Here is a 22,380-nt window from a genome sequence, read left to right as displayed (position 1 = left end):
TTTTTTTTTTTTTTCGTGTCGCAAAGAAGGCGATAGTGTACTGTTTTGTTACGTTATTCTTCCCACACCCCTCCACGTGTGTATGTGTACGTGTGGTCAAATTAATTTTTAATCACCATGGTCCATGGCACGGAAGTTTATTCGGGAAAAAGATGAAAAGTCCCATTTGGGGTTATAAAAATATATCCTACTCGTTTTGGAATAGGAAAAAAAAAAAAAAAAAAAATACGAACTGATTTAATGACCCTGTTGGTGTGTTTACATGCGTGTAAAACTCTTTCCCTTTTTTTTTTTTTTTTTTTTTTTTTTTTTTTTTTTGCTGTTGTTCATCATCCCTTTTGAGTGTAATTGCTGGAAGACGCGAACAACTGCGGTGACTGTTTGTTTGTACATGCTACAGCGGTGTAAATGAAGAAAAATTGCCAGGTTTTGCAAACTTTCCTTTTTTTACCTCTGTTAAATTTCATTTAATAGGAAAAAAGGGGAAAAGAAATAGCCCCCTAAAAATGTGGATTACTGAAATGAGAATAATAATTACGTCCGGGATGGAAGTGAACGCACATATGTATCAGTCGGTATTTTTTTTTTTTTTTTTTTTTTTTTTTTCCAAATTAAGGCTAAAAAATATAGAACACATAGTGGGAGGAGAAACGTAAGAAATACAAAAAATCATGACTCATTTACCTTCAAATGGTGAAAATATAAAACACAGTTTTTTTAAATCATTTGAGGGAGAAAAAATTAGGGGAATGCTTTTGAGAAGTTGTTGCAAGTTAGCTCTTTTTCCTCCTGAGTAAATTTTTTTTTTTTTTTTTTTTTAAATATCGAACATTTTGCAGCACGAGGGGGAAAAAATAAAGCAATGGCATAATATGCATGGATGGGAAAGCTAGGCTACCTTTTCTCAGAACCTGAAGTACATGTAGATTATTATTTTTTTTCTTCTTTTTAGTAAATTATTTTTGCGAAATTATATCATTGGCTACATTCGTTATTGGAAGAATGTATGCAAGTATATGACCTTTTCCCCCCCTGGCAGAAAAGTACATTTTACGGAGCTGGCAGGAAGCAAGTAAAGTTACAGTTATATTTTGCCCATTTCGGAAATATATAAGAATTTTTCCATTTGTCCTCCTTATTGTTAAGATTACCAAGTGGAGCATTGAAGAGGCGGCATGGCCTAATGTGTGGGAGGCACAAAATGTGGGGAAAACCTTTTTCAGAATAATCACATATTTATTCTGTTGATATATTTTTATCATATTTGTAAGAAACGTTACTTTTTTTTTTTTTTTTACTCCTTCCGTTTTTCATTTGCTACACCAATGCTGTCAATAAGGAAGAGCAACGTTTACGACCTGTTGTCAATGCAACAGTGCAATAGCGTAAACCTGCCGGAAAATTACAATATGAAATATTATTTTTACCATGCGTTATCGTGGCCGTCGCTGAGCCAAGTAGCAGAGGATGGAAGGGGAAAAGTTTGCGGATACACCTTAGGAAAGTTGGAAGAAGAAAATGATAAGAAAGGTCATTTAACTTCTGTTGCCGTTTTGAAAACGTACAGGAAGCAGAAACTTGCTTATTATTTAATCACACAGACACACCAATTTGTGAATGATATATACCATGTGCATAACATTTGTTTGCATGTTCGAGTGAGCAACTATGCCGCGTTGAATTTGTACAATAACTTGTTAAATTATAAAGTGAAGGAAGTCGAGCCATTGTATTATGGAAATAAGGAAGACGCCTATTTGATGGAGCACCAGTTTGTTAAATAGATCTACGCTAGATAACAGAGGAGTTTTTTGTGGTGCCCATCACACCTTCGTGGAGTTGATCATCTCTATGGTGTTTCAACATTATAGATGTAAATTACCAAATGACATGAACATATTTACGAACATTGTGATGGGAATTGCGATATTTTACGTCGCAAGGTAGGTACGGAAAAAAGAAAAGTGTGATATTCCCATTTAAAGTGGCATTCAATGCTTAGAGTATGTGTGTGTGTGGGGGGTATCCCATTTCACGAAGTTTCCCCTTTCTCTTACACCACAGCACATTTTGAAATTTGCCCACGTTTGACAATTTTTCAAAAATTGGATAACATAAAATGAAAGCCCCATTTGTTAGAAAAAAAAAATAAAAAATCATACAGCTCTGAAATTGAGCGTCCTTAAGGTTTCCCTTTATTGGATTACCTTTGCAGTTACTTTTAATTTTTTTTTAATTTTTTTCTTTTTTCTGTAAATGCTTGAGCTAGCTAAATATTCTTGCAGTCGTACACACGTCTTTTTTTTTTTTTTTTTTTTTTTTTTTTTTTTTTCCAATTGTGAAATACCTGAACGGTTAATATTTTTTTGTGTTGTTGCATTTCCGCGATATATGTGTGTGTCCTTTCGTGTAACTTTTAATTAACAAAACGAACAAAAAGCTGCACATATATATGTGTTGCTTTTTTTTAATATGAAAATTTTCACAAGTTTATCGAATTTTGAAAGATTCAAAATGTGGAGGAAAATATGCAACTTTGCGTTTTTTTCACGAAAAAGACAGAAAAAAAAAAAAAAGAAAAGGGAAAAAATGCTGAGCGGTTTGTGATTAACAGAATTGTGCACATGGATGAGGATCGTGTGAGCTTCATCCTCGTAGATGTTTTGGGGAACTATTGTTCGTCGCCCAGTTCTTCCTTTTGGGGGTACTGCTTGTTCTCTGTTTCTTCCCACTTCACACCCCCATCTGCTTCTTCTCCGTTTAATTCAAACTCCCCTAAGTCCTCCTTAAACATTTCTCCGTAATACTCCCGTATGTTTTCCATCTGGCAAAGCAATTGTGTTTGCTCGCTTAAATTGCTGAGAACGAAATTTAAAAATGGGACTTTTTTCCGATGTTTAATTGCTTGGGCCAACATGTAGCGAATTCGTTTGCAGTTTTTCTTCAACCAGATGTAGCCCTGCGAGGGAAGCGGTCGAAAGTGGTGCAATGTGGTACAAAGCGGTGAAAAAAATTGCAAAAATGACGAAGCAGTATCGCTATTTTGTGTGTAACCATGAGGCATAAAAAGAAAAAAAAAAAAAAAAAAAAAAAATTTTCAGCATTCCGTTGTAGTAAACTTATTCACATGTATTAATTATGGTGTAGTACCTGTCTGGAATCGATTGAGTCCCCCATAATTTCGATAAAAACTTTTGCCACAGAACAATCACTGTTCAGCTGGACACGATGAATCCCTATTCCTTCAATTATATCTTCATCGATGTGATACTTATAATTTATCTTAATCCCTTTTTTGTACAGAATTGATTGGAGTGTCTCCTTCAGTTCCCTCTCGAATCTTTTCTTGTATATTTCATGGCGACTCGAGTTTTTATTAGTAAAATAAGTGACGGTAGCGTTTTTGATTGATGCCTTAGAGTTGCTAAAGCGCACATAATTCAAAGCGTGGAACCTCTTCTTAATGTTGAGGGTGTAGTTTCTATTGGTGAGTGTAAGCAGGAGGAGAAGAAAATATAGGTACATTTCAGGGCGTTTCTGTTCTTTTGGAGGGAAAAAAACAGTGTGCTGCTTAATGAAGCGCAACTCATTTTTATGGAAGGTCACTACCCCTATGTAAGTACCGGACTGGTTCAATGATTGTTCATATTCAAGTAGCTTTGCCGGGATGCCCGATCTTGCGTCACGACTTTGGCATAGCTTTGTCGCGGCTGTGACACAGCATTGTCGTGACTTTGTCACAGATTTATCAACAAGTGGTGCTATTACTTCATTGGTGAAAAAATCAACCTGCACATGGCAGAGAAAAAAATGAATCCAATCTATTATCCGTTAGTGAAAGTTTTGCGCAGATATATACTGCTCCGATTTGTTGTTTTTTTTTTTTTTTTTGTGGGGATTCGCAAAAGTTCTTAACCCGCTGGAGTTACTGCACTTCCTTTAGCCTGCGACGGAAGCGATCGCAAATGTTATGATTTTTTTAAATTGGCTTCATATGAAAAAGCATGTGTTTTGTTTGGGCGCAACAATCTGCAAAGAAAATATTTTGTCATGGTAATGTGCGAAAAAATTCGACTGATGGGGGATGGTTACAAAATGTCGGATCTGACTCATGGCAAGGCAAATTATATTATGTCTTGAAAAGTTTGTATAAATATTGTATGTGTACATGGGATGAATTGTAGCAAAACTGTGTGTCACATGGTACAGTGTACAGTATTCTTAGGAGAGTAAATAAGCGAAATGGAAACTATGTATTGTCTTGTCAGCTTAATGGAGGGGGGGGGGGGGGGGGTAAAAAAAAAAAAAAAAAAAAAGGGAGGAAAGTATTGCCTGAGCATGTGTAAGAAAGCAGTTCCTACGTGTACACATATTTGTGGGAGTTAACCCCAGTAAAGGGACAAAATTATTTGTTCAGGAGCAATGCGTAGCCCCCCCAAGGGAAAATTAGTTGATGTTGCTTCTTTTTTTTTTTTTTTTGCAAAAACTGGAATACTTGACATTTGCATGGCTCAACTGAAGGGAAAAAAATAAATCCGTGTTACTTCTCACATCACAAGTGAGATCACCAGTCAAATGGGTGAAGCGAAATGTTGATAAATTTAAAAAAAAAAAAAGAAAAAGTACGTACGCAATATAGACATTTTCGTTGCCTTATTTTTAAACCATTAAATTGCATAAAGGACAATTCCTTAATGAGTTTTATTTTAAAGGCAATAGACAAATGTGTTCACATAAAAAAGAGGGGAAGTGGGAAGAAGAAGCATCCAGGAATATTCCTGTGTGTTATTTAAAAGTAAAGGCGCGATATTTTAATACAAAAAACGAGGGTAAGAAAAAATGTATATAAAAAATTATTGTACGCGTAGGAAGGGATAAATGGGTCTCCTTTATCAACTATAAAACTGTAGTGTATTAAAAATGTGGACCCATTTTGAAATTTCGTTATTCGCATTTTTTTTTAAACAATTACAATAAAAAAAGGGAAATGAAATGCACATTATCATTTTTAAAAAAAGGGAAAACTACTCAGCGCGTATATCTACTCATGTTCACGACTTTAAGAACAATCGTTTGCGAATTATTTTCGCATGTTTTTCAATTGGCTTCTTTGAATTTTTCTTGACTGACCTACAATTGTGTATACTGGCAGTTGAGCACGTTGGTATTTAGAAGAATGCACCTCGCTCCGCTCTTCTTTGTGTCTGCATTTTTGGCACTTTTATTTGGTTATATATTTATCCGTTTATTTCATTCCTCCCCTTTTAATCATCCTCCTCAGGGGTGTGTGGGTGCTTCTCGGGCGGTAAGTCGTTTGGATCCCTCAGGGGCTGAGGCGGAAAAGAAGAAAATGCGGTGCAAGTATGAGAGGAGGTGAAGGATACGGAAATTATTTAACCTTTACTGGGCACATTAACACGCACACAAGGAGGAAAGAGCATGGGCGAATCGTCATAGAGGCACACCGATATGCCTGTATGCACAATCTTACGTTGGGGGGGTTTTTCCGCAAAATATATTTTTTAAAAAATAAATTTCCTGACATGGCTCCCATAAACCCGGAAAATATTATAAATAAGTAACTGGGAAAACTGATGGCATATTTTACTTGTTGTAGTTTTCCGTGAAAAACGACACCTGTCCCTGCGGGCTACGAAGGCAATGAGGCACGTCGGTGTGGATATATGTTGTGATGTTGTATGCAGCACAGTTGCAAGTGCAACTATAGTGCATATTGGCAAGCGCATTAGTATATCAGCGACACTTAATTAAACGAACCGGCTTGGGGAGGGACTTGAATTCACTTGATACAAAACGAATGGAGCGGTTTTTCTGCGTAAAGAATGGGCACAAAAGTCAAGTTAGGAAAATGAATATTTCGAAAGGGAAGGGTGTGGCACGAATAAACGTGCTCTATTTATCTTATTATAAATGCACAGTTGGGTTGGCTTCCCCCAAATGTGTGTATGTGTGTATGTATGTGTGTGTGTGTTTGTGCGTATTATGTATGCCCGAAGAATGGATACACTAATGTGGCAAGGAAGGGATTCGATAGGGAGAATATTTGCCCGTTAAACTTGTAATTCGTTCATGGACATCTTTTCCCAGAGTAATCACGGAAAAAAGGGGCTACATTTTTTTTTTTTTTTTTTTATTTCCTTCTTAAAAAGCAAACACTTTTGCCTACAAAATTTGCTCTGTTCACGTGTTCGCTATTTTTCAACCTCCTTTTTTATTCTTACTAAGATCATCTTATCAAAGGGGGAAGGGCAAACAAACCGATGCAGTTTTTTTCACTCTCCTGGATTGAAGGTATCTTAAAGGGGGCAAGCGTTTCTTCCTGTGAGTGTTGAGAAGTGTGTGTGGTTTGATTTTTACTTCTGAATGGCGTTGTGTAAGTTCGGCTATATAACTAAATGGGGAGGATATTAATATATGGCCCAGCGGGCGCCTTGGGGAGATCATACCTTTTATGGCAAGTTAATACCCATTAAGAGGTAATCTTCTGTATTCATTCAGTAGGATTGCAGGTTCAAAAGGGCGACTTATTAAGTTTGGTCTGAAAGGTACATCCCCCGGGGTGTTTTTTTTTTTTTTTTTTTTTTTTTTTTCCTCTGTGTGAATTAGTCCTGGTTGGGTAAAGAAAGTGGAAGGAGTGGCACCGTGACGGGGTGATAAAAAACTCCTGGGTGCTGAAGTACCTCCCTCGATAATATATCGTTATTATGATGTCAAACCAGTCGAACAGGGGAGACCAAATGTTTTGTAACACGAAGGATTTTAAAAGTTATCGGACTGGATGTGCAGCTGTTTATGTATGGACCATAAACGCATAGGTGAGTAAAACATTTTGCGGAACTCTTTCTGCTTCTTTGAGGGGCAAACGCTTGTTCATAACTGCGCATGGTTATTCAGTGTGAGTATTTTTTTTTTTTTTTTTTTGTTTTTGTACATATAGAGGGTAAAGCTATAGTTATATAACATGGCGATCTTTTAAATGGTAAAAATTGCGGGTAAATTTTCACTTTGAAGGTGCGTACACATGGTGATAATTATATTTTTTTCCTTGGCGATTGAGGTGCGTACATTTTGCACGCCCCATCGGTGAGAATACGAATGAAAGGGGTAAACTCAAGTTGTGAGGTGAAGTCAGGGGTGGAGTGTTTTATTTGTGCAACTAGGGAAGGCGGGTTCATTTTGGAAGGTAAATGGTCGTTAGGCTAATTCAAAAGGGGGGAGACATATAAAATATAAACCAAGCGGGGGAGTGGAAAAAAAAAAAAAGGTAAAGAACATGAGGTGAAGCCAGTGGAAATGGAAAGAAGTGTCCCTTCCCGTAATGTTCCGCCGAAGAGGCAAATACGGGAACGTGGAATTAAACGGAGTGGAAAAAATGTTAGGCGTTGGCGGGGAGTCAGAAATAGGAAGTTCAAATTGGACTTGAAGTTTGTTCCGCAAGGGGGGGAAAAGGAGCGGTTAAAAATGGCCGTTAAAAAGGGCCGTTAAAAATGGCCATTAAAAAAGGCGGTTAGAAAAGGCCGTTAAAAAGGGCCGTTAAAAAAGCAAGTTTACAAATGAGACCAAAAAAAAATGGAGGCTTCCGTAACCATCCAGAGGTCAACCCCCACGAGCGGGGAAATGCACAAATTGGGAGAGGCCGAATGGAAGGTCTTCAAATATGTTTTCCTTCGGGTCCTCATTGAAAGGAGTCTAGGGGAGGGGGGGGGGATCGCCAGAACGGCAACCAAGGTGTAACGAAAACAAAGGGGCAGGGATGACAGTGGAGCGGCAGAGGTGGGGAGGTCATCTCGAATGGGTTCATCTGAGTTGGGTTCATCTGAGTTGGGTTCATCTGAGTTGGGTTCATCTGAGTTGGGTTCATCTGAGTTGGGGTCATCAAAAATGTGTTTATATCCGTTCGGCTCGCTTCCTCTTGGACAACTTGGTTACAATCCGTTGTCAAGTGCGGTACGCGGCTAGACACCCCCCTGGGGGCGGCGTCTGTTGATGCAACCGGCAATCTCCTTGAGGTACAAGAGGTAGGGCAACTCATACTTGGAGAACAGAATGCGCCGATTGATCTCCACTGTCCTTGAACAAAGAACATAAGAATAAATAATGGTGAAAGAAATACAAGCAATGATAAAAATGAATTCCATAAAACATTTGTGAATGGAAAAAGACCAGTATAAACAAGTGAAGCAAATGACATATAGAAAAAAAAGTAGATAATGTGTAGGGTATCGAATTATTAACAAAATAGACGTTTGCACTATTAGCATATGGATGTATATGTACACGTAGTAGGGGCTGATGAAGTAATCCAGCGAGGTTATGACCACGTAAATATCCGATGATGATATAATGAGCTTGGCAAAGCACAAAAGAAGGGTGACAAAATAATACCGCTTAATATTATATGTGGGTTCCTTTCGTATTGTAAATGTTAGAAAAAGTATGTATACGAGATACACAATTATGTTTATTATAGATTTGAAGAAATAGTAGCGCACGTAATTATACTGTGTCCGTAGTGCCCCGTTTATCATCCTTCTGGTTGTTGTGTAATACAAATTGTATGCTGCAACAAAATCTAGAGTAATTATATAGATGATGAGGTATATGGATATATAATACGTTTTGGTTATAATATTTCTGTTAAATTCGTCCATCCAGGACACGTAGCATTTTTCTAATTTTGCATTTTTGAATAGTCCTAGTGAATCCCTTTCAGGGATGAATATTTTATTTTTCCAAATTGCGTTTTGCATGACGACTTTTTTTTTTTTTAAGTCAGAAAATATTTTCTTCGTCATATCGAAGATGTTTTTAAAATATTGTGGAATGTGAACAAATAAATATTGTATCTTTGGATTCTCCCAAAAAAATGAAGTATATTTTTTTTTTTTTTTTTTCGTAAAATATTTTTTTTTTCTTGTTATCGCGGAGGATGATAATGGGTATAACGACGACAATGATAATAACGATGCGTCTTTTGTTCTTTTTTTTTTTTTATTTTTATGGTCTTGATTGCTGATATCTAGTTGCACAATTTTATCTAACATTTCGTGTTGTCTTGTTGAATTCTTCTTACTATATTTACAATTCGAGTTGCTATTACTTCCACTTTGCAACTCCCTGTTTGTGAATGTCATAAGCTTCGTATTTTTGCTACATCGGGAGGTGTGTCTGTGAGGGGTATTTTCTCCCCAGTGACTCACGTGTCGTGAACTCTTAGACTTGTTCAGGAGATGTTTTCTTTGATAATTTATTTCCTTTGTGCAGGGCGTTAGGTAATCTTTCGGATGGACTTCTCGGCCTTCTTCAGATATGTCTACCTCGTTCTGCGTTGGTTCTTTTTGTCCATTCGGTTGATCTTTTTCGGGCAATGTTCTTTCGAGAATGTCTGAAGCGTCGTCGTTTAACGTGGACTCGAATTTACTTTGATTTTGGCGACTTTCATCGCCCAAGTGATCCGTGCAGTTACTGTGCGCAGAGGGTCTTCTTCCTCGTGGGCGGGGCACACCGTCTGGGTAGGCTTGAATTGCGTTTTTTCCTCTGGGGATGACCTCTATTTCGCCATTTTCAACCCGTTGATATTCGACCGCTTGAGAGGGCATATCACCCTTTCTAGCTCCGCTGCATATACTGACATAGTGTGTACCTTTTATTATATTATAAGGGCATGTTATCAAATTGCAATAGTAGGTATGATCATTTCCGTTTGAGTCATGCTCAGTTGGATGATTGGTGGGGTCTTGTTCTTTACGCATTGTGCCACCTCCCCCTTTGTTGCTTACGCGTCCATTTTTCTGATTATCCATTTTGGTGTTGTTCGCTACAACCAAGCTGTGTGTACTAATTTCCCGATGCGTACTTTGTTCTGGCGTCACATCCCTGATGTATAATCCGCTAAAATGGGTCTGGTAGTACGTAGGCTCTTCATTTGGGGAGGAAATACATCTATTGCGGTACGAGTTGGATGAAAGATTATTCTCTGATGGTGTATGAGCTGATGTATCTATCGGATGGCCCTCGAATCTGTCGTAAGGCTCCCCCCTCTTCCCCTTCCCAGACATGTCAATCACTGCAGCGGATTTGATCCAACTAGAGTTGGAATTGCTCATTGGAAAATCATTCTGGGTATTAGTTGACGTAATTGGGATGAGCACTTGATCGTCCTGGGGGTATCGTCTGGACGAGTTGTTCGTCCATCGGTTATCATCCTCCCCATGGGTAGTAGTTGAGTAGTTGGGATTAGCCAGTTGTGAGGGGTCCAACCAATGTTTGTTTGAGTTGTTTTCAGTGTCTGAGATGGTAGAAGATTTAGATATTTTTTTTTTTTCTGCCTTTTGTTTGCATGCATTATCCTTATGATTATTTTTTTCCGAAGCACATTTTTTACAAATGGAGGTTGAAGGTTCTTCCGCTAGGTTAGAGTTGTAATTATTATTAAGTGAAAGTGTGTTAGATATTTTAAAGTTGGTTGTGCAGATGGAGTTATGTTTGGTGGGAGAGTTGGCAAGGCTTTGACTGTTATGGTAGGGATTGTATTTTCCACATACTAGTCGATCTGCCCCTTTTGGATTGTGTTTGTCTCTTTTGGTTCGTCCAAGGAGTAACTTGTTCGTGTGATTGACCTTGTCCTGGTAGAAAGTACCATCAAGAAGCTGGTCCTTCGAATTCGGGTGAAGAGTATCCCTACCCAAAACAGATTGACTCTCTTTATTTAAAATATCATTAGTGCCTGCTAAATCTGAGTACGTCTTGGACTTGATACACATGTAAGAATTGAATAAGGATGAGAATATTTGTTTTTCCACACTCTTCACTTCCTTCGATGCGACAACATACTTGCATGGGTTTCTCTTCGAAATGACGATAACAGTACACAGTTCGTACATACGAAAGTATAAGATGTTTCCACCGATAATTTGCACTAGGTAGCATAGGAGATCCAAGAAGAAGAAAGAAGTGGAATGTGTTATGAGTCCAGTAAAACTTAAATTATATTGTATGATCATTCCTATTAGTGTGCAAAAAAAGAAGAGGCTAATTAAATTGTAGTAGGCATAACCTGTTAAAGCAAAGGAAAAAAAAAGCAATTGCATGTTGGCTATTTTGAAGGAATCAATTATTATGGACAATGAACATGTGACGATTACACTGAGACTGAATAACAATTCCAGGACATATTTTCCTATATCTATCTTTGACAACACAATGGATCTTATTAGAACAAAGCTGATCAGGGAGTATATGAATAGACCCGTCCCAATGCAGAGTGCCCAAAGGTAGGAGAAGTCGAAGTTCAGGTGTTCCTTATTTACGGCTGTGTACCCTATCATGATGAATGTCTGTAAATTTTGGAGGGAAATCAAGACGACGAAGTCTTCCGATTTTATATCGACTGAATGCCTCACAGAGTTCTCCATTTTGTTTGGTACTATTCTATATGTGTAAGCGCATGCGTGTGTGTAATAATATGTGTGTAAGTACGTGTATGTTAGGGTGAGGTGAACATACTCACACCCATTTATTCTTCAGTTACCCTGTAGTGGATAACCGTATTATCATCCCCAAGCAGCACACACGAGGGAGATAAATCGTCCTTACAATTATTTCGCTATGCACTACGTACAAACGATGTACACACATGTATAGGTTTAAAAAAAAATTGGTTAACAACATATGCATTAGGAGAAGGTAAAAAATTGGAGTTACACAATGCGCAGACGCGCACATGCGCATGGGGCCATTTCGAGGAGCACCTCTTGCAATTACACGCCTTGATTATCGCATCGACTTAAAGAGATATGATTTGAAGTAGGTTATGCAACATTGTTATCAGACAAGGAAGAGGAAAAATATTGAAACGAAATGAATTTGGCATTGAAATCGAAGGAAATTTTAATAGGGCATAAAATATAGGGGGGTGGGGGAGGATTTTGTGCACATTTTCCTTTTAACGATTTCTAAAATGTTGAAAGAGATGCCTCTAAAAATGTTTAAAGCATTGAGGAGAAGTTGAACAGTCAGTGGTAGACACCCCGCTGCTCACAGGGATTACTCTCCCCATACGGCTAGATGTGGGAGCCGGGTTAAGTGATGGGAAAGGGAAAAATAGCCCTTTTGTATTACATCAAAGGGATAATAACATGCACATGTATGGACTCATAAGAAAGACAGCAGGGCAGATGACATCTTATAAAAAAAAAATTATCACCATTGTGCATATGTTGAAAGCGAACTGTATGCTCATGTGCATACGCATACATGTACACACACATGCGCATTGGAATAACCGTCCAACTAGGAAAATAAAAAATAAGCAGGAATGAAGAAAAGGAAAATTTTAATTACTATGCATAGCTTTAAATAAAATAGAGGCATTTAGTTAGTCTCCTCTTTGGTATCATTACAAAATTGGTGAGAAGATGAAGAGAGGAAGAAAAAGAAAAAATAAAATAAAAATACGTGTGTAAATTCGCGCACTAACTCGTTTCCTAAAATTGTACATGCGAAAGGTGTAAAAAAAAAAAAAAAAAAAAAAAAAAAAAAAGTGAAATAATCGCAAAACGAATTACCAAAAGGTTTTAAATATACTAATTCGTGTGTACATATATGCGTACGGTTAGGAGAGGCCTGCTTGGTGTATTCACTTTGCCAAAGTTCATTCATCCCCCTTAAGACAACTGCAAGAGTTAACACGGAATGATATTAATTGGTGTAGTAAATATTGGCTATTTTGCGTTTTTTTAAATTAAGCACGAATTGCCTTATCTTCGAACAAATTTGTTTGACTAACATAATGGAAAACTTCCTTCAAAACGAAATTTCAGATGTAAGGAAACTCCTTGGACTAACAAAAACGTTCTATTTTCTGTACAGGAGGCTTTTCCACTCCCCCCCTTCAAAGGTGTGTGACTTATAAGCAAAAGCCTTTTTCACAGTTAAACAATATTTGGGAAAAGAGGAATAAAATGAGTAATTAAAAAAAAAAAAAAAATGCATTAGGGTGGAAAGGTTCAAATGGGAGACTGGGCGAGTGGTCAACACTTTCACTGTGAAACATATGTAGTGGACAAAAGTTAGGAAGAAATTTGTATTTCGCATGTTCTTATTTTCTATCAGATAATTTCGAAAGGGGTAAATTGTTTTAACCTAAACAGGATTATGATAATGATGACGCATTGAAGATTTCCAGCACATGGGGTGGTGGAGCTATTATTCAAAATTATATAATTTTTACGTGAAGAGTTTTGTTATATGTTATAAGAAAGTAGGAACATGAAACATCTTGGGTTACGTATCTCCCAAAAAAAAAGGGGGAAGAAATAGAATAAGGGAGAAGAAAAAAAAAAAAAAAAAACATGCATACATATGGATATACATATAGACATACACATTTCACTTTTGAGGTGGTAAAAAAAAGGGGTGATTTACACCATATCGTATAATGATGCGTCCATCAGAAAATTGCGAAGAATATCAGGAGACTTAGTAAGACAAATATAACGGGTGCGATTAGCCTGAGTGGAAAAAAAAAAAAAAAAAAAAGGTACAATTAATGGAGCGATGAAGAAAAGAGGAGTTTATTAAGAATGTGTGAATTTCGGATTTTAATACGGAGTTCCCAGATTGGCATTTATCCCGCCCCCCTATGGTGAACTGTTGGATGCAGCCTATGCTCAACTTGTGCCTTACGTGATGTTGAGAAAAAACTTGATAATGTCATGCTCATCTACCACGATCCGATCACAAATAAAATTCGTGTTTCGCTTTCTCAAATTCTACAAAAAGGAGGGGAACAAAAAAATAATAAAAATAATAAAGGGGGTGGGGATAGTCGGTGCAGAGCACTTTCAATTTGTGTCATCTCTTAAGGATTGGTTGGGGTGGTACATAGAATGGGACTATACTTGGTCGCTGGACTCCTCTTCGAATTCCCTGGAAAAAGTGGAGAGAAAAAAAAGCATATAACTGTGTATGACTGAACACGGAAAGGAACGGTGCGATGAAATATCAGCTCCGTACGTTCATATCGGCCCAATTTTCAATCAATTATGTCTGCCTTGCGTTGGTGTTTTTGTTCATAGCTTTCCATATGTATAACGTGTGAATGCGCTGTGGGCCACGTTTTAATTTTTTGCGAGACAATCATGCGTAAACTTTCTACATACGCATAGGTGCAAACATGTACAGTAGCACAAAAGGGGGTGTCTATGGAAATCTCTTCACATCTACTTACATGGGTTTAATGATGTAGTTTCCAATTCCGTCTAGGTGTTTCTTTTCTATGGGCGCCTTGAATATTACTATGGCTGCTTCTCTGTTTAGGGAGAGGGGGGTTGGAAAAACGGAAAAATGATATGGTACAAATGAGTGGAACTTGTGCATCCGAAAGGGGTTATACTCCTTCGTCTAATCATGCAACTGCTATGTTGTGTTGTATCTTTTGTTAATGGGTACATAAGTACACAAGGGAATGTTTCTGGTATGGGTATGTCTAGGGGGCAGACGCAGGAACGTACAAAAATGTACATAAAATATATAATCATATTTTTTCATGTGTCCTTTGAGGAGTGAAGGTAGCATCTACATAGAGGCTTACTCTTTATCCTTGTACTTCTCCACTGTAGCGTTAAAGGGAATCAAGGAATTCTTGAATACCTCCAGGTCGGCGTTCTTTATGCCTTCTATCCTGGCCTTGGTGATTTTTTTATTTGGTTGACTCATATTTGAAACAAAAAAAAAAAAAAAAAAAAAAGAAAAGAAAAGAAAAAAACTGCTAAAAATGTCTTAGAGGTGCCTAACAAAACAGCGTTAAACAATTTTCATTATAAAGTTATTTTTATCATCTGTTTCCTTGATGGTTCGATGTTCGCTTGTCCCCGCATCAGGAGCATTTTATTTCCAATCACACAGAATTCGCCAGTCACGAGGCATCAAATGAAATATGTTTTGGAATATGCGTAACTTGTACAAGTGATGAAAAATGCCTCTTTTTTGTTGCGTTTTTCGGGAGGCCTTTCATTTCGAATTTTATGTCATCTGCGTCACCTCAGTATTCCTTACAATAATGTTTGTTTACTTTTTTGTATTTGTCATTTGTTATTTTTATTTCTGCCTTTTGCTTTTTCTGAATTGGTGATTTTTTTTTTTTTTTTTTTTTTTTTTTTTTTTTTTTTTTTGCGACGTTTTAGTTTTCCAATTTGACTCACAAGTTTTTTTTTTTTTTTTTTTTTTTTTTTTTTTTTTTTTTTGAAGGGGCCTCTTCCCTGTTGAACAATTTGACAATATCGACAGTGACAATTTTTTATATTTATTTTTGCGCATTTGCTTTTTTCTTTACTTTTCCCATTTTTGGTTAATTTGTGAACATATCTGGGGGACTGTGTTTTTGCCTTTTCCCCCCTCGCCCTTCCGTCAGCGTCCCGCTTAGTTTCACGTTAAGGTTTGGGGCTACTCACATTTTGATTCTTCTCAGCTTGACTTCGACATTTTAGGGGGGAAATGGCATAAGGATGGAATATACGTGAACATGATATCCGTTAGGGGAGAAAAGCATTTTGAATGGGGGAGAGAGAGGGTTACGACGAGTGCGTGGAAGACGAATAAAAGGAGCATACTAAACAAACGAATTAAGATATGTTGAATTGTATAGTGGTGTGAGGAGGTGATTCCCTAAATGAGCAAACGGAAATACATGTCTCACATCCTACGTTAATCCCAGCACATTTATAGGTAATGTTGCGATAAGTTCTTTCACTGATGAGATATGCATTTATCCGTTGAGAGTAGAATGTTTTCGTCTTTTGGCTGATAGGTGATATGTATAAGGATTTACACCCTTCTCCTTGCGGACGGGATGAGATGAAGAAGACGCCAAAATGGATTGTGCATCCATCTCACCTTATCATTTAAACATTTTTTGCCGTGTCCAGGAGCCAAAACGTGGAGCTTGTTTTGAGCGGCTGGGGGGGGGGGAGGGGTTGACGAAACCGTGTAACGTGTACATTGCGAGGTGAAGTAGAACTGATGTAAGTCAGGAAATCTGGTGAACTACACAAATGAATATTGCACTATGTCATTGCGTTTAATTTGTTTTTATGAACACGCAAATGATTCATTCATGAAGGGGAGTTAGTATAGAAATTAGAATTTCTTTTTTTTTGGCAAAGGTTACAAATGGTGATATGGCAGATTGGGTCGATGACCTGTGTTAAGGCAGAACCTCGAGGCATAACATAGATGGACCTGTAAAAAGACATGGAATTCGTTCTTGCACTATCATGGTGGAATATGTTCCATCCAAGGTATCTCTGTACGCGTGGCACATTTGTGCGTCAACAAATGGAGTGTAAATCTCCATGGGGTAAATGAGGAGATCCCGTTTGGCATCCTAAAACATTATAAAACATTATAAAACATTATAAAACATTATAAAACGTTATAAAACGTTATAAAACGATATAATATGTTTGTAAAATAATATAAAACAATAATTTTTGAGGTTTGCCCGTTTTGCATCATAAAAAAAAAGGGGGGGCTGTAAAATGCAAATGATAATTAATGGGGAAAGGAGGAGGCGTTAAAATAATCAAATGACAAAGAGGTGGATAGCTGTGTTGCCCATCAGGCACGCCACTAATATTTCACGTGGTAACAAACAATGGAAAGGCGAAATTGTTCACCATGAAATGTGGAACAATGTGTATGAACGGGAAAAAGCCAATCGAACAGCAATGCTCCTAACACACCACAGAATAGTTTTATCTACAATATACATGTACTGTGGTGGCGAGACACACATATACTAGTGCACATATTACACGATTACAAATTATGTATACGTTGGTTTCTACCATTCGGAGGAGGGTATAGGTTTGTTCGGCGTCAGCACTAAAATAGAGGACATGTTTATGCACACGGGCTTGCTATTCTGGTAATTTGGAGATGCATCATTTTTTATGTGCAGAGTGATGGAGTGCGGAAAGTACTTCAAATAGTGTTGCTTATTCTTGATGATGTACTGCTGGAAAAAAATATAAAATTTTTTTATATGTTGGTGGATACTACAATTGTTTTTTTCTTCATGGTCCAAGAAATGTTTGATCAAATTATACTTGTAATTAAAGAAGGGGAAAGCACACATATACTTATTCATTTTTTTAAAAAAAAAATTAAAAAAGATGAGCGACTGCAAGGTGTATACAATCCACCTGATGTGAAAATGTGTTGGTCTGCTTATGGTGTTCTTTTTTATATATAGGGGTATGCAATAATGGTCTTTTGTAAAAGCATTTCTGTCAAGTAGGTAGAAATCGTTAAGTGGTAAAAATTCATCCTTGTGTGTTGTCAACAGTAAAATGTATTCCATATGTTTTATATTTTTTTCTATTTCCTTTTCAAATACGGATATGAGTTTCAAGTTTGATTTTTTTTTAATTTTTTCGATGAGCAGTTTAACTTTTAAAAATTTTTTTACACTTTCTTCTTTTACGAAAAGGACAAATTTATTTTTTTTCATCATGTTACTTCCTATATATATGTAATTAAAATCGTGTGTTATGTCTTTTATCTTTTGTTCACTTCTTTTTAGCAAATTGAAACCATATTTCTCTTCAATATTTATTGTCACGCTATTTTCCATTTTGCTACTGCTATTACACAAGGGAGTTATTTTGTGTGCGCTTTTTTCTCGCGATATATTTGGCTTGTCGTTTTTTTTTCCACTTCTCCGTGGAGTGGTGTTTGTGCGGGTTGGCGTTGCGTTTGATTGCGTCTGCAAGGGGGTGGTTCCGCCGCCGCCCCCATGTTGTATTTTGGCATATTTATAATGTGAAAATATAGTGGGTTTTCCCTCGTTTTGAGTATTGTCCTTTATTCGCACATTTGGGCTGTTACTACTGGGATGTGGCATCCTCCCAAATGAGAAGAAATTCTCGGCAGAACATTGAAATTTTGTAGGTGACTCCGAATTGATTTTTGCGTGCGCTTCGTTAGTCTGTGCTGAATGTGCTTCTTCTTGTAGCTTGGGTGGGGGAATGACGATGGGTGTGGTCGCTCCGCTATGCCAGTTGGCAGCCATCTCACTACAAATTCGGTGATGATTTTGTGTTGCGTGGTTAGGTACTTCTTTGGCCGCTTCATTGGCCGCTACATTGACTGGTTCATTGACTGCTTGATTGACTGCTTCTTTCGCCGCTTGATCCCCTTGGCGGTGGTTGAAAAATAATTCAAACCATCTGTAAAAGTCGGCTATGTGCCTCTCGTTATTTTCGTTTATAATTTTGTACGCAATTGGGGAGGTCTGAATATCCCGGAAGGAGTAGTCCTTCTCTCTTTGGCGCCAACGGTTGGAGCTGTGTTTTTCGTGGGAGAGTTGGCACTGCGCTAGAGGAGTGGCCATGTCTTCATCGTAAGGAAACTGTTCGAAGGAGTGGTGTGTATGCTCCTTCATGGGGGTGGAAACATCATCACTGTTGCCCTTCACCTCCACGTTATTATGATCTGCTGGGTTTACGATTTTCGTCGCCGCTTTTTTACCATACGTGGAGTTGTTCTTAGCAAGCTCTGATTCCTCTATTTTATGTACAATAAATTTGTTGTAGAAGTATTTAAAGTCATTTTCCATTTCGTTAAACAGATTAGTGACATGCTCTTCGCTTAATACATCGTTAATTGAACATTCCTTTTTTGCGCTGTAATTTGAAGGGGAATAATTTCGAGATGTGCAACTTTCTGAAGAACTGAATAGCTCCTTCGTTGGGATAGAAGACACAGGGGTGTTGTCTAAGCTGTTTGATAAATCCAAATGAGGAATCATCTTCTTATCTACCTCTTTTCCATTAGCCCCTTTTTCAACTTCCACCATTTTATCGGCTTTCATTTTATCTGTTTTCCGTTTGTCTGTTTTTTTTTTTCTATAAGGAGGGACAAAGGGAGAGTACGCTGGGAATAAATGGAAGGTGTTCTTGAACATGGGATTTTCATGATGAAAAAAATGGAAAATTAGTTTCTGAAATTCGTTGTACTGATAGCTATCCATTTTTAAATCTTGCAAATTATGTAAGTATGATGTGTTGTTATATTTTTGAACAAAAAAGTTATATATCTTTATGTTTTCCTCATCAATAATTTCGTTTTGATTATTTTCTCCATCCGATGAAGATATTTCATAATTTTGAAAATTTTCGCTAACTAATAATTCTAATATGCCATGTCCATATTTGTCATACATTTTTCTCTTCTTATCATTTGTTAGTATGTCGTAAGAAAGTTTAAGTTGAAGAAACTTGTTGACGCTTCCTCCTTTGTCTGGGTGGTGTACCTTTATTTTTTCCTTGTACGATTTTTTAATTTCTTCCTTACTCCCATTGTATGGGACGCCCAGGTGGCTATACAGCGATTTCATTACGTTGCAGTTTTTCCGTACAAAGGAGTTCATGTCTGGTAGAAAGTTTCTACCGTCAATTGGCTCTTCATCGGAGTAGCGTGTATCGTGATTAAGGTGCTTATCATCTTCGTTCCAATCGTCTCCTTTGGCTTGGTCTTCCCCTTGATGGTAATTCCTTCTACTAGAATTTTCCGCTCGGCACATTTCCTCCTCGCTGTGAATATATTCTTCACAATGCGGAGAATTCACTTTTGCAAAATGACCGCAGTGGAATGATTCACCACCTGGGGTTACCTCTTCACCATTTTTCCACCATTTGTTTTGTTCATTTTTTCCTTTGTTTCTTTCTCCCTGTGTGGCATCGTGTCTGAGAGGAACGTTCCCACCAGTGCTATGTGAATAATTGCTACCTCTTTTAGTTTGTGTCTCCTTATCTTTTCGAAAGTGTGTAAGGAAAATCTTCTTGTTGTTTATGAAAAAGTTTCTACTAAGTCGGTCGATGGAGTCATGGCTATCCAGGTCTATGGGTCCATTATTCTGTGCCCCGTTTTGAGGGGTTCTTTCTTGTTCACCTTCTCTGCTTTCGTCTGTGTCATTGTACAGCTCATGTGGGGGGTAATGTTTTGTGAAATTTCTTATGGCACTTTTGGTGTCTTCCCCTGTGTGACTGTTAGTGGTCCCGCTTCTGCCAACCCGTTCGACACACTTTGTACCTCCTTTGGGGTTAAGAATTGATTCATTTGGCGGGTAAATTTTTCTAGCAGAGGATATAGCACCCTTTGTGTCATTCATTATATCATTGTTTTGGATGATGTTGGGGTCATATTTTGTTCGTCTTTTGAGGGCATTGGGCGGTTCTGGTTCTGTTTTGGGGTGAAAAAATTGATCCCATTGGACATAATTGTTTACGACTCTTTGGGGATCATTCATTGAGGCCACGCTAGTAGCAGTGTGTTCGCCGCAGTTTGCGATATTCATAGGGTGATTTTTGAAAGCGTCATTTCTGGTATTGTCATTTCTGGTATTTTCATTTCTGGTATTGTCATTTCTGGTATTTTCATTTCTGGTATTGTCATTTCTGGTATTTTCATTTCTGGTATTGTCATTTCTGGTATTGTCATTTCTGGTATTGTCATTTCTGGTATTGTCATTTCTGGTACTGTCATTTCTGGTATTGTCATTTCTGGTATTGTCATTTGTAATGGTATTACTTTTCATCGCGCTACACATTTCACTATCACAATTTGCACTTCTATTATCGACACTTTTTTTGGTTGGAGAACAGACAAATCTAATAAAATCGTATTTGTTTAACGAGTCGCTTCTGCTAGTAGGCCTTTTGTTTACACCTTTTGTAACACTACCCCTGGGATTATAAACGTTTGGAGGCTCGTCATTTTGTGGGTCCTTATGGTTAAATGAGAAGTGCTTTCTGGGAGTTTGGTCAAAAGAATTGCTGTAAAAAAAGTGGGAATCTTCATTTGGGGAGTTATATTTCATTTTTTTCCTTAGGCCTATTCTTATAGGCACTGGATTTTTTTGTTTGTCATTTTCGTACTGATCTGTGGGATGGTGTGGGAGATGGAGTATAATGAGCATGTGCTAATTGAGTTAGTGATATTCCCTTTGAGCAAGGGGATTTTTTTTTTCAACCCATTCGATTCATTTTATTTATTTTGTTCGTTTTGTCGTTACCACTATGGAATGAGGAGATGGAACCCTTTGTGTTGGATATTTCTTTTTTACTTTTTCTTCCTGTCTTCTTGGCTTTACGAGGGATGGAAAAAATCTGCTCATATCCATTGGTACTTTGGGGGGCGTATAACTGTTTAATTTGACTTATGTCAAAGTAGCTGGAGCATTTGTTTATCACATTGTTCCCATGATCACATGGGGGTTCCTTCATGTAATAGTTTTCCGTGGCCTTGTTGTTTTTCATGGTCCATTTGTACGGCTAGTTCCGCCTTGTTCAGGCTTATTGCGTGCGTCCTTCTTACCCGCTTAACGTGGAAGAATTTGGCGCAGTTTCCTTAGCTTTGTTCTCCTTTTCCCTCCTTTAACGGATATGCTGATATACAGTACAGGAGGGGGCAAAATTGCCAAAAGTTTACTTCCGCAGGGCGGGCGCGCCCCTCCTTTTTTCACTATTCACAGGGGATGCATATGGAAATTGGTCGCCTCGACGGGAAAACGAACTATTACGTGGAAATTAAGTTAAAGCCTAAATTTTTTCTTATCATTTGTGTGCTTTGTTTTAAAATATCATTTTCCATATCTTTTATTTATTTCTTGTTTTATTTATTTCTTTTTCTTCCTAATTTTTTTTGTTTATTTTTATTTATTTTATTTTATTTTATTTTTTCCTCCGGGCTTAAGAATGTTAACATACCATGTACCTTACTGTTTAACGCGTGAACCATTTGGAAAATGAAAAATTTGAAAATGTGATCACGTATGTGTTTATGTACAAGCATATGTAGGTTTGTGTTATTTTTTTTATATTTTATTTTTTGGCAGCATGAAGGTGAGGGATACTTAGTGGGAATTTTATTGTGCTTTTTCCTTTGTGACAGTTTTTTTAAGTAACATTGTTGCATAGTTATTAAAAATGAGGAAAGCTTTGTTTCAATTTTTTTACACACCCTCTGTTATCTTTTTGTGCGTCTATATTTTCGGGACATTTAACATGCGTTCGCTGATTTGGGCTACATATTTCGCTTATGACATGGTGGTTTAAATTCGACCTTGCAAGGATTTGGAGTTGGACACTCTGCCGTTTGACCAGTCTGCGGATATACCCTACGCTGAGTTGTTGCGTTATTCGCAAATGTGGTGAAGACATAGACACACACACACACAGAGGCCCGGTTTTTACGCGACACATATCAGATGGCGTCATCATTTGGGGGATGATCAGGTGAAGTTTAAAGTTGATTTGTTGGAAAAGGAGCAGTTGTAAAAAAGGAAAAGGGGTAAAG

At 37.6% G+C, this 22,380-nt stretch overlaps 6 protein-coding genes across 6 annotated transcripts; 1 reads left to right on the top strand and 5 right to left on the bottom strand.

Annotated features, from left to right (window-relative positions):
* Positions 1–1,325: 1,325 nt before the first annotated feature.
* On the top strand, positions 1,326–1,784 carry PKNH_0802100 (N-terminal acetyltransferase A complex catalytic subunit ARD1, putative; the record flags this gene model as incomplete). The annotated part of the gene is made up of 1 exon (XM_002258626.1): positions 1,326–1,784. One exon carries the CDS (start codon positions 1,326–1,328, stop codon positions 1,782–1,784), a length of 459 nt encoding a protein of 152 aa, XP_002258662.1.
* An 887-nt stretch (positions 1,785–2,671) lies between these two features.
* Positions 2,672–3,525, bottom strand: PKNH_0802000 (ribosome-binding factor A, putative; the record flags this gene model as incomplete). Its single annotated transcript, XM_002258625.1, has 2 exons — positions 2,672–2,959; positions 3,151–3,525. 2 exons carry the CDS (start codon positions 3,523–3,525, stop codon positions 2,672–2,674), a joined length of 663 nt encoding a protein of 220 aa, XP_002258661.1.
* A 1,739-nt stretch (positions 3,526–5,264) lies between these two features.
* Positions 5,265–6,251, bottom strand: PKNH_0801900 (conserved protein, unknown function; the record flags this gene model as incomplete). Its single annotated transcript, XM_039113963.1, has 4 exons — positions 5,265–5,330; positions 5,492–5,650; positions 5,779–5,832; positions 6,243–6,251. 4 exons carry the CDS (start codon positions 6,249–6,251, stop codon positions 5,265–5,267), a joined length of 288 nt encoding a protein of 95 aa, XP_038969598.1.
* A 1,725-nt stretch (positions 6,252–7,976) lies between these two features.
* PKNH_0801800 (conserved protein, unknown function) lies at positions 7,977–11,435 on the bottom strand (the record flags this gene model as incomplete). Its single annotated transcript, XM_002258623.1, has 1 exon — positions 7,977–11,435. The coding sequence occupies one exon, from the start codon at positions 11,433–11,435 to the stop codon at positions 7,977–7,979; it is 3,459 nt and encodes a 1,152-aa protein (XP_002258659.1).
* Positions 11,436–13,471: 2,036 nt separating this feature from the next.
* Positions 13,472–14,739, bottom strand: PKNH_0801700 (conserved Plasmodium protein, unknown function; the record flags this gene model as incomplete). Its single annotated transcript, XM_002258622.1, has 5 exons — positions 13,472–13,532; positions 13,708–13,793; positions 13,923–13,950; positions 14,252–14,332; positions 14,615–14,739. The coding sequence occupies 5 exons, from the start codon at positions 14,737–14,739 to the stop codon at positions 13,472–13,474; spliced, it is 381 nt and encodes a 126-aa protein (XP_002258658.1).
* A 2,125-nt stretch (positions 14,740–16,864) lies between these two features.
* Positions 16,865–21,341, bottom strand: PKNH_0801600 (DnaJ protein, putative; the record flags this gene model as incomplete). The annotated part of the gene is made up of 2 exons (XM_002258621.1): positions 16,865–20,964; positions 21,098–21,341. The coding sequence occupies 2 exons, from the start codon at positions 21,339–21,341 to the stop codon at positions 16,865–16,867; spliced, it is 4,344 nt and encodes a 1,447-aa protein (XP_002258657.1).
* Between the last annotated feature and the right edge of the window lie 1,039 nt (positions 21,342–22,380).

This window comes from Plasmodium knowlesi, assembly GCF_000006355.2.
Source record: "Plasmodium knowlesi strain H genome assembly, chromosome: 8".
Taxonomy (NCBI): domain Eukaryota; phylum Apicomplexa; class Aconoidasida; order Haemosporida; family Plasmodiidae; genus Plasmodium; species Plasmodium knowlesi.
The sequence above is the reverse complement of the archived record's forward strand: the minus strand, read 5'-3'. Positions and strand labels throughout refer to the sequence as shown.